The 11,618-nt window shown below is 51.3% G+C and overlaps 1 protein-coding gene across 3 annotated transcripts; it reads left to right on the top strand.

Annotated features, from left to right (window-relative positions):
- Positions 1-20: 20 nt before the first annotated feature.
- RAD51AP1 (RAD51 associated protein 1) lies at positions 21-10,508 on the top strand. 3 transcript variants are annotated; one of them, XM_038767938.1, is made up of 9 exons: positions 21-90; positions 4,134-4,183; positions 4,520-4,670; positions 5,074-5,177; positions 5,944-6,033; positions 6,227-6,352; positions 8,156-8,317; positions 8,452-8,604; positions 9,345-10,508. In XM_038767938.1, the coding sequence occupies exons 1-9, from the start codon at positions 74-76 to the stop codon at positions 9,476-9,478; spliced, it is 987 nt and encodes a 328-aa protein (XP_038623866.1). In that variant the 5' UTR covers positions 21-73; the 3' UTR covers positions 9,479-10,508. The 3 variants fall into 3 exon arrangements, with proteins under 3 accessions (XP_038623866.1, XP_038623865.1, XP_038623867.1); XM_038767937.1 differs by having other exon boundaries at positions 8,153-8,317; XM_038767939.1 differs by lacking the exon at positions 5,944-6,033 and having other exon boundaries at positions 8,153-8,317.
- The last annotated feature ends 1,110 nt before the right edge of the window (positions 10,509-11,618 follow it).

Below are 11,618 nucleotides of genomic sequence, written 5' to 3'. Positions count from 1 at the left end.
GTGGGGGGATCCACTTCCGGCCCCGGGGTTTGAGTTTGGGCGGGAGCGCGCTGGGGCCCCTCCGGGCCTGGTCATGGCGCGGCCGGTGCGGTGCGTATTCAATCAATCAATCAATCAATCGTATTTATTGAGCGCTTACTGTGTGCAGAGCACTGTACTAAGCGCTCGGGGAGTACAGGTTGGCAACATAGACGGTCCCTACCCAACAATCAATCAATCAATCGTATTTATTGAGCGCTTACTATGTGCAGAGCACTGTACTAAGCGCTTGGGAAGCACAAGTTGGCAACATCTAGAGACAGTCCCTACCCAACAGTGGGCTCACAGTCTAAAAGGGGGAGACAGAGAACAAAACCAAACATACTAACAAAATAAAATAAATAGAATAGATAGGTACAAGTAAAATAGAGTCATAAATATGTACAAACATATATACATGTATATATACATCATCATCATCAATCGTATTTATTGAGCGCTTACTATGTGCAGAGCGCTGTACTAAGCGCTTGGGAAGCACAAGCTGGCAACATCTAGAGACAGTCCCTACCCAACAGTGGGCTCACAGTCTAAAAGGGGGAGACAGAGAACAAAACCAAACATACTAACAAAATAAAATAAATAGAATAGATAGGTGCAAGTAAAATAGAGTAATAAATATGTACAAACATATATACATGTATATATACATCATCATCAATCGTATTTATTGAGCGCTTACTATGTGCAGAGCGCTATACTAAGCGCTTGGGAAGCACAAGCTGGCAACATCTAGAGACAGTCCCTACCCAACAGTGGGCTCACAGTCTAAATGGGGGAGACAGAGAACAAAACCAAACATACTAACAAAATAAAATAAATAGAATAGATAGGTACAAGTAAAATTAAATAGAGTAATAAATATGTACAAACATATATACATGTATATATACATCATCATCATCAATCGTATTTATTGAGCGCTTACTATGTGCAGAGCACTGGACTAAGCGCTTGGGAAGTACGGCAACATCTAGAGACGGTCCCTACCCAACAGTGGGCTCACAGTCTAGAAGGGGGAGACAGAGAACAAAACCAAACATACTAACAAAATAAAATAAATAGAATAGATAGGTGCAAGTAAAATAAATAGAGTAATAAATATGTACAAACATATATACATGTATATATACATCATCATCATCAATCGTATTTATTGAGCGCTTACTATGTGCAGAGCACTGGACTAAGCGCTTGGGAAGCACAAGCTGGCAACATCTAGAGACAGTCCCTACCCAACAGTGGGCTCACAGTCTAAATGGGGAAGACAGAACAAAACCAAACATACTAACAAAATAAAATAAATAGAATAGATAGGTACAAGTAAAATTAAATAGAGTAATAAATATGTACAAACATATATACATGTATATATACATCATCATCAATCGTATTTATTGAGCGCTTACTATGTGCAGAGCACTGGACTAAGCGCTTGGGAAGTACAAATTGGCAACATCTAGAGACGGTCCCTACCCACAAGTGGGCTAACAGTCTAGAAGGGGGAGACAGAGAACAAAACCAAACATACTAACAAAATAAAATAAATAGAATAGATAGGTGCAAGTAAAATAAATAGAGTAATAAATATGTACAAACATATATACATGTATATATACATCATCATCATCAATCGTATTTATTGAGCGCTTACTATGTGCAGAGCACTGGACTAAGCGCTTGGGAAGTACAAATTGGCAACATCTAGAGACGGTCCCTACCCAACAGTGGGCTCACAGTCTAAAAGACGGACAACAAAACAAAACACGTAGACAGGTGCCAGTACCATCAAAAGAAATAGAATTATAGCTATATGCGCCTCATTAACAAAACAAATAGAATAGTAACTATGTACAAGTATAAAGTATAAATATGTACAAGTATGTACAAGTATAAATCAGTCAATCGTATTTATACGTATATGTACACGTATAGAAAGTAAATATGTAAAACTATAAAGTATAAATATGTACAAGTATGTACAAGTATAAATCAATCAATCGTATTTATTGAGCGCTTACTGTGTGCAGAGCACTGTACTAAGCGCCCTGGGAGTCCAAGTTGGCAACATAGACGGTCCCTACCCAACAAGCTAGAAGGGGGAGACAGACAACAAAACAAAACATGTAGACAGGTGTCGGTACCATCAAAATAAATAGAATTATAGCTATATGTGCCTCATTAACAAAACAAATAGAATAGTAAATATGTACAAGTATAAATCAATCAATCAATCATATTTATTGAGCGCTTACTGTGTGCAGAGCACTGGACTAAGCGCTCGGGGAGTCCAAGTTGGCAACATAGAGAGACGGTCCCTACCCAACAAGCTAGAAGGGGGAGACAGACAACAAAACAAAACACGTAGACAGGTGTCAGTACCATCAAAAGAAATAGAATTATAGCTATATGCGCCTCATTAACAAAATAAGTAGAATAGTAAATATGTACAAGTATAAATCTGTATAAATATATACAAGTGCTGTGGGGAGGGGAAGGAGGTAGGGACCGTCTCTATATGCTTCCAACTTGTACTTCCCAAGCGCTTAGTACAGTGCTCTGCACACAGTAAGCGCTCAATAAATACGATTGAACGAAAGAGAGGAAAAATCAATCAATCAATCGTATTTATTGAGCGCTTACTGTGTGCAGAGCACTGTACTAAGCGCTCGGGGAGTACAAGTTGGCAACATATAGAGACGGTCCCTGCCCAACAATGGGCTCCCAGTCTAGAAGGGGGATGACAGACAACAAAACAAAACACGTAGACAGGTGTCAGTACCATCAAAATAAATAGAATTATAGCTATATGCGCCTCTCATTAACTAAACAAGTAGAATAGTAAATATGGACAAGTAAAATAGAGTAATAAATATGCACAACTATATACAAGTGCTGTGGGGAGGGGAAGGAGGTAGGGCGGGGAGGAGGAGAGGAAAAAGGGGGCTCAATCTGGGAAGGCCTCCTGGAGGGGGTCAAGGAGATTTCCTTCTGTTCCTGCACCGATGTTTGGATCGCCCCTCTCCCCGATTCTGTCCCTCCAGTCAATAGAGCACTTATTCGGAACCTATTGTGAGCCAAACACTACAGTAATAATTCATTCAATCGTATTTATTGAGCGCTTACTGTGTGCAGAGCACTGTACTAAGCGCTTGGGAAGTACAAGGTGCCAACACAGAGACAGTCCCTACCCAACAGTGGGTCACAGCCTAGAAGATAATAGTGGTATTAGTTAAGCACTTACTATGTGCCACTTATTCAACCGTATTTATTGAGTGATGTACTGCCAGGCACTGTACTAAGCGCTGAGGTCGATACAAGCAAATCGGGTTGGACCCAGGGTAGAGCCAAGGTTATGAGCCCAGATCCAGCTCCGCCACTTGTCTGTTGTGTGTCCTTGGGTACTTCCCAAGCGCTTAGTACAGTGCTCTGCACACAGGAAGCGCTCAATAAATACGATGGATTGATTGATTCTCAGTGCCTCAGTTCCCTCACCAATAAAATGGGGATTAGGACTGCGAGCCCTGTGTGGGACAGGGATTATGTCCAACCCGATTATCCTGTATCTACCCCAGCGCTTAGAACAGGGCCTGACACATAGTGAGCGCTATACAAATATCACTATTACGCAGGGCTCACGATCTCTCATCCCCATTTTATAGAGGGGGAAACTGAGGCCCACAGAGGTTATGGCCACAAAGCAAGCAGATGGCAGAGCTGGGGCTCGAACACAGGTCTCCTGAGTTCCAGCTCTGTCCCTCCGCCCCAACCTCCTGGCTGACGTCCAGCCCTCTTTGAAACCTTAGCACCGATGTCCTCCAACCAAAGCCAGGGTGTCCCCCACCACGAGATCATGGCTAAGGGTGGGCCTGGATGCCTTCCGTTCTTTCACACGAATTAAGGGTCTGAATACATTCCTTTCAAAGAGACTCTAACAAATCCCTAATTACCCAAAAACCAATATTTACGTAGGGTTCCTTCTTTGCCATTTCCCCATAAAGTGAGTGTTGGGGCTTTTGACCTGTGTTGAGACATCGAAAGGAGTGGGCTGTACTGGTGCCTATAAACGTAAATAGTCTCTGTTCCCTTCCTAGGGCCAAGAAGGCAGTTGATTATTCCCAGTTTGGAGACTCGGATAATGATGGTAAGTCCTCCCATTCCCCACTAAACCTCTTCCCAACCCAGCCTACAGCACCTGCCCCAGCAGGGTACAGTTTGGGGGATCCTCTTGAACCCCTTGCTGTCTGGCACTTGAATCAGTGATAATTGAAGTTAAGAATAAATACGAAGCTTGCCGGTTCCTTCATTCATTCAATCAATCAATCGTATTTATCAAGCACTGTACCAAGCGCTTGGCAAAGTACGATGCAGCAATAAAGAATGATAATCCCTGCCTTCAGCCTGTCCCTGTCAGTCCCGCTTCCAGGACCGTTTCTGGAGCGTTGACCGTTCCTCCTCCACTCCCGTTTCCCTCGAGTAGACGACGACGATTTTGTTTCTTCGGCTGCCCCGTCAAACAAAAGATCAAGGCTGTCCTTGAAGGAGGGAGACCGAGGCAGCCAGGAAAAGCCCAAGCTGAAAAGGCCCCAGAAGGAGCAGGCCCCACTTTCACCTGCCGCCTCAGGGAAGAGGTGAGAGGGTGGCCAGTGGCTCTTCCCAGGTATATCGGCGGGCGGTGATGGGAGCACCTGGGGGTGTTTGAATTTCTCTGGGGGCTCAGGAGACCAAACAGAAATAGAGTTTTAATTGGTTTATGTCTCACTGGGGAGAACTGGGCTGGGGGGGGTCCATTTTGGATGGGGTCCCTGAACTTTCCAGACCATAGACTTCTTTACCTCTCAGCCCGCTTCTGTCCCTCCCGCCCCAATTCAGGGAGCCATGGGGTGGGGATGGGGGGCTGTTCTGTTGCCATGCAGGGACAGAGGTGACTGGTATATTCAAATGCTGGTTCTGGTCCAACTCTTCCAGTATACCTGCGCTCCAGATCTGTTGTAACCTCTTGACGGTGTTTGTGTGCTGTGTGTGTTTTTGCAGAGTGTCACTAGATGACAAGCTCTTCCAGAGAGGCTTAGAGGCTGCCCTGGCTTTGTCAGCGAAAGAACCGTCTGCTTGCAGTGCTGGCCTGCAGGAATCTCAAGGTAAAGATTGTGTGTTTTGTGTGTGTGTGTGTCTGTCTGTCAGTCTTTCTGGGTACAAATTTAAGGCTCTGGCTTCCCCCATAATGGGGGGCCTGGCCAACACAAAAGAGAAAGCCTTGGGTCTGAATTCACAAGGCCAGCTCCAAGCACCATTTTCCAGGGTGGGAGCAGCACAGCTGTTCCTGTCGGCTCCTGCCCATCCTCTGCTCCTGTGTCACTGACCCTCTGTTCCTGATATAACAGTGTAACAGAACTGGCAGATATAAGTGCTGTGGTGCTGGGTGGGGAGGGTGAATAAAGGGGAAAAATCAGGGTGACACAGAAGGGAGTGGGAGAAGAGTGAAAGAAGAAGTTACCGGGAAGCAATGGAAACTTGGTCCCCAGAGCCAGCCTGGCCATGGCCTGGGGGAGAGTGCCGAGCCTGGTCTCCGGAGCTCCTGTTCCTTGGGAAGCTGCTGGGAGCAGAGTGGGAAATCATTGGGGAATTCGGAGCTGGAGCCAATTCCATGCCCACTCTGGTGGCAACCCCCTCCCATGTCTACCTGGAATAACTCCACCCAGGACCAGAATCCAAGTTGGGGCAGGAAAGATCTAGGAGCTTTCACTGAGGGGAGAAGTCCCAGAAGTGCTCAGGCCCAAGGGGGTCACAGCCCCTCCCTGGGGAAGGGGGATAGGCGGGGGGCAGCCTCTCCAAGGGGACCCCCAACCACCATCGTGCCTACCTCGGGCGGGATCATGTGACCACAAGGGGATTCCTGCCTCCCAGGTGCTGAGAAATGGGATGATGCAGCCAAGCAGAGCCCAGGACAGCATCTCCCTCATCTCTCCAACTGCAGTGTCGCTGGTGACTGCTTAGGTCAGAGGGGCCTGGGGGGAGAGCCCTTGGTGATCTGGAGGTGAGGGTTGGTGCTGGGGGAAGAGGGAGAAGTTGAGGGGCGGGTTTCCCAGAATCAGGGCCCTGGGCTTGCATTCGCATCTCTGCAGACCCAAACTCACCTGGCGTAAGGAGCCGGGTGCCCTGTCCTCATTTCCTGCCACTCGTCCTGTAGGGCTGGATGCAATTACTCCGGGGGATGGTTCTCAGCAGCAAGAAGGAAGGGCTGAAAGCCCGGCGCCTTCACGGTCACCGCCGGCAGGAGGTGGATCAAAAGGCTCTGAGTCCGACTTCACAGCTGGTGAGTACTGCGTGCCGTCTCTGTTGACGGCACTACCATCCTTCCCGTCTCACAAGCCCGCAACCTTGGTGTCATCCTCGACTCCGCTCTCTCATTCACCCCTCACATCCAAGCCGTCACCAAAACCTGCCGGTCTCAGCTCCGCAACATTGCCAAGATCCGCCCTTTCCTCTCCATCCAAACCGCTACCCTGCTAATTCAAGCTCTCATCCTATCCCGTCTGGACTACTGCACTAGCCTTCTCTCTGATCTCCCATCCTCGTGTCTCTCTCCACTTCAATCCATACTTCATGCTGCTGCCCGGATTATCTTTGTCCAGAAACGCTCTGGACATATTACTCCCCTCCTCAAAAACCTCCAATGGCTACCGATCAATCTGCGCATCAAGCAGAAACTCCTCACCCTGGGCTTCAAGGCTGTCCATCACCTCGCCCCCTCCTACCTCACCTCCCTTCTCTCCTTCTACTGCCCAGCCCGCACCCTCCGCTCCTCCACCACTAATCTCCTCACTGTACCTCGCTCTCGCCTGTCCCGCCATCGACCCCCGGCCCACGTCATCCCCCGGGCCTGGAATGCCCCCAATCCCTCTGCCCCTCCGCCAAGTTAGCTCTCGTCCTCCCTTCAAGGCCCTACTGAGAGCTCACCTCCTCCAGGAGGCCTTCCCAGACTGAGCCCCTTCTTTCCTCTCCCCCTCGTCCCCCTCTCCATCCCCCCGTCTTACCTCCTTCCCTTCCCCACAGCACCTGTATATATGTATATATGGTTGTACATATTTATTACTCTATTTATTTATTTATTTATTTTACTTGTACATTTCTATCCTACTTATTTTATTTTGTTGGTATGTTTGGTTCTGTTCTCTGTCTCCCCCTTTTAGACTGTGAGCCCACTGTTGGGTAGGGACTGTCTCTATGTGATGCCAATTTGTACTTCCCAAGCGCTTAGTACAGTGCTCTGCACATAGTAAGCGCTCAATAAATACGATTGATTGATTGATTGATTGATTGAGAGGGGCCTTCTTCCCTCTGGCCAGAGAGAAAGACAGAGGGGGCATGCTTGTTCCACACCAGCTTGGTCCTGTAGCGGCAAATTGCTGCTGGCATGTGAAATCTAAGGCTTGGCCCGGGCCGGTTATATTTCCACTGAGGGGTTTAGGGTGGCAGGTTTTTCTGGGAGTTGTTGAGGTTCAGTGGTCTCCGGTTCCTACATGGCTCTTCTCTCGTGGGGTATCCTGGGTCCCCCTGAACTGCTTTATGCTGTTGGACTGTAGCCAGGGAAGAGGGCTTCTGCCCTGAGCTAGCCCCAGGCTGGGTGGCTTTTGGGAAGTGGCGATTTGGGGGAGGGCAGGTGAGGGTGGGCTGAGGGGGACCGCAGAAGGCAACGGGAGTGAGCCCTCTGTTCGAAGGCTCCTGGATGCCCGGGAGTTGTCCTCCCGATACAGGGCTACCTGAACGGGGTGGTCAGCAAACACCCAGAGAGAGCTCCAAGGTTCTGAGGCACGCGAGAAGCGGTCATCCCCGGGAAGCTGTCGCTGTGATCCTCCGGATCTTCTAGCGGCAGTAGCAATAGCAGATGCTGAGCACTTGGGATAAAACTACAGAAGCACGAGACACATTCTCTGCCCTCAGGGAACATCCACATCAGCAGAGGGCAGAGATGGCTCGGACGCCCGGTACTGAGGACCGTGCAGAGCCATCCCTGGGTTAAATACCCCGAGCCGAGCACATCCAGGCTGGAGGCCAACCAGAGACAGCCTGAAAGCAGGCCTGCCCAGGGTGAACCTCTCTCCTTTCATTCCAGAAGACTCGGAGGAGGATGAGGACTTCAGCGAGGAGGAGGAGGAGGATGAAGACTTCTCAGTGAAGAGGAACAAAGCCAGAGGACGGAACAAGAAGAGTGCTGTAGTCAAGGTTCCCACAGAAAAGAAAGTGGGGAAAGTCACTAAGTCCAAGTCTAAGGTTTCGGGTAAGCGAGCAGGCCCTGAACTGCTGAGCTGGGTGCCAAACACATACACATGCTGGATACAGTTGTGAACTGTGCGGTGGGCGGGATGAGCTAGTCTCGGGAATTTTCATTTTTCTTTTTCGTTTTCACCCAAGTGACCGTAGCCAGTTCAGAAGGTCCCGTGTCGGTCCGAGACCCCAGTAAGCCTGTGGTGAACGGGACCCGTGTCTCATCCGAGCCGGCAAGGAAGCTGCCGGCAGCCTCCTGCGCCTCTCCTGAGAACCGGAGGCCCAAGTGGGTCCCACCAGGTATGGTCTTTCCTGCCAGCCAAAGCACGACCTCAGGTGCGACGCGCCAACACCAGGATGGTGCCCTCAGTCCCCTCTCTCTGACCCCGAAAGTGGTCCGATGTCCGGGCCCAGGCCACCTTACCACCACCCCCGCCCGAGTTGCCGGGCGGCAGCTTCTGGGGCCACCTGTGTGCTGACCAGAGGCCACGCTTCTACAGCATGTCTCGGGTCACCTCTGGGTTAGACACTGTATCAGCCTCTCCCCGCTGCAGTCCTCGCTGCCCCCGACAGCCTGGACTTCCTTCTCGAAATGTCATGCAGCTTGAGCCTCTGCCCTCCTCAACAGCCCCCGTGCTTCCATTTCTTTCACTTAAGCAAATACCCCTGACCATTGGCTTCCAGGCTCTCTCCTTCCTACTCAATTGTCCTCTCTGCTGCTCCCCAGCCTGCGCTCTGGCGAACCTTCTCACGGTCCCTCTCTCTGACGTCCCCCACCTCCGGCCCCTTGGTCACTCCCTCCCTGCTTCAGATCCAGCAGACCATAGTGAAAATCCCCCAGATCCCCTCTCCTGCAGGAGGCCCTCCATTCCCAAGTCACAACCTTCCCTCCATGTCTCAGCATTTAGGCACTCTGCAATTTCACTCCAACTTTAGCCTGCTTTTCCCCTCCCTGGAAGACTTTCAGTCGGCCTCCCCCGTCGGCCAGTAAGCACTTGAAAGGGGGCCCCCCCCAGTCAGCTCTGTCCCTCCTGTTCCAGCCGCATCAGGAAACCGCAGCCTCTGTCCCCCAACACCGAGTGCTTCCGTCAAGTCTCCAAGCCAGAGTCTCCGGCTCGGCCTGTCCAGGCTGGCGCGTGTCAAGCCTCTGCACCCGGGAGCGGCGAGTAGCTGAGCCCCAGGGAGGCCAAACTGTGAGCCTGCACCGATCACGGACCCGGGTGACGGCAGGCAGGCCGGGGGACGGCCGGGCTTCGACCGTCCACTGGCTCCATTGCCCACCCCAGTGTCCTTGGCGCTCCTGCAAGGGAGGATTCGCCCGTGGCCCGCTGCCCAGCACAACACAGGAGGCTTCCATCTTGTTCCGGGGCAAAAATGCCCTCCCCACCCGTTTTAATAGAAAATGAAATGTTTACCTCGGCAGCTAGAGTCCTGTGCGAGGGAGCTGCTGGTAGTTGGCAGATGTGGTGATAGTGGACTGTGCTCACCGCCTGCAACTGCCACCAGGTCTCAGATATAGAGGGCATGGGCAGCATAACTGCACATCCCGTCTCTCAACCAGGGGCTCTTTCCACAACACCTGCCAGCCTTCCTGCCCCCCGAGACTGGGGGCCGGCCCAACCACCAGATCCATCCTCGGACCCAGCCAGGCCCCCCGAGATTCGAGGGTGGCCAGTGGGCACCCCCCACATTCTCCTGCCTGTGGCCAGGTGCCGAGGGATTTCTGGGTGTAGGTGCCCCGCGGCCACAGTGCCTACAGGAGAGGAGTCACTGGCCCAGCCCTGTCACTGGGGGCCTGGGGAAACCAAAACCTGTTGGGTCCTCGTTTCGCTCACTCTGGGTCAAGCCCACCCTTGCGATCCTGGACAGCAGCTTGGCAGAGAACCAGAATTGGACATGACCTGGACAACGGGAAATGAGGAGACCAGTCGTTATGTGGGCCTGGTTGATGCACATGCCTGTGGGGGTTGGGAGGTGAGGGGGATGTTGTTGTCGCCAGTCCTCTCGTACCTGGTAACATGCTTGGCCCATAGTGGACCCCCCCTCCTCTCACCTCCAGCACAGCTCTCCGTTGTCTCGCTCCTCCTTGGGCTGGACGAGAGCCGCTTGGTCACACCTCCCCTCTGTCTCTCCTGCTCTGCCCTCCTGCCACAGCGCGCTCGTACCCTTTGGAAATAAATAAAGGCTTTGAGTTTTAAGGCCCACTCACTCTCCAGCACTTTGAGATTGGGGTGTCCCATTTGCTGTCGAGGCCAGTGATTCCACGCTGCAGTGGCAGTAGCATTTGCTGAGCGCTCAGTTTGTGCAGTGCACTGCACTGAGTGCTCGGGAAGCCAGTGACCTGTTGTTCCCTGCCCACTGGGGGCTTCCACTCTAAATTCATTCATTCATTCAATTGGATTTGTTGAGCACTTTGTGCAGAGCACTGTACTAAGCACTGTACAATAGAACAATAAGCAGACATATTCCCTGCTCACAACGAGTTTACAGTATAAAGCAGGAGATGGATATCACTCTAAATGAATTACAGATATGTACTTAAGTGCTGGGGGGATGAATAAAGGGAGCAAGTCAGGGTGACGCAGAAGGGTGTGGGAGAAAAGGAAAGGAGGGCTTAGTCAAGGAAGGCCTCTTGGAGGAGAAGGCAGGGTAAGCTGCACTTTGCCTTACCTTGCCTCAAGTTGCAGCAGCCGATTCACCACTTGGCACCCTGCCCTCGGCGCTAGGGAACAACGTGGTGGACAGCGTGCCCGAGCTCATGGAGAGAAAAATGGGAGAGGAAGAGGCGGTGGGGCAGTCAGCCTTTCCTCGAACACAGATTTGGGTATGCAAGGAGGAAATGCCCGGTTCTCTTGCCACAACCACATGGTTTAGGCTAGGCAGTTTTGCCTAGTGGACGGAGCCTGGGCCTTGCAATCAAGACCTGGGTTCAGGTTCCAGCTCTGCCACTCACCTGCTGAGTGACTCTGGGCAAGTCATTGAACTCCTCTAGGCCCCAATCTCCTTCACTATAAAATAGGCACGACCCTGGGCTGTGGGGGCATCCCAGTCAGGTAAAGGTTGAGTTTCCCCAGTCCATCAACATTTAATGGTCACAGCAGGGTAAGAACACAAAACCCCACTGCTGCCCAGTTCAGCCAGTGCCCCACCTAGCCCAGGGTGCTTCCCTGCTGCCCCTCTCCACCTCTGACTCTCCAAGTGAGGCAGCTGGTGCCCCTTCCTCCTACCTCTCACCTGTCCTCTTCCACGGGTTAGGGTGGGACTCGTCTCCTTGCCCCCCACGTCTGGGTTGTATCGGGGCAGGGCCAGAAAAT

The sequence above is a fragment of the Tachyglossus aculeatus genome, chromosome 27, assembly GCF_015852505.1.
Source record: "Tachyglossus aculeatus isolate mTacAcu1 chromosome 27, mTacAcu1.pri, whole genome shotgun sequence".
NCBI lineage: Eukaryota > Metazoa > Chordata > Mammalia > Monotremata > Tachyglossidae > Tachyglossus > Tachyglossus aculeatus.
Note: the sequence above shows the minus strand (reverse complement) of the source record. Positions and strands in the feature narration are given on the sequence as shown.

Excerpts from the sequence above, each read along its gene's own strand:
- RAD51AP1 (XM_038767937.1), top strand. Across the intron at positions 6,034-6,226 it reads TGTCGCTGGTGACTGCTTAG|GGCTGGATGCAATTACTCCG; the intron begins GTCAGAGGGGCC and ends CTCGTCCTGTAG. Across the intron at positions 6,353-8,152 it reads TGAGTCCGACTTCACAGCTG|AAGACTCGGAGGAGGATGAG; the intron begins GTGAGTACTGCG and ends CTTTCATTCCAG.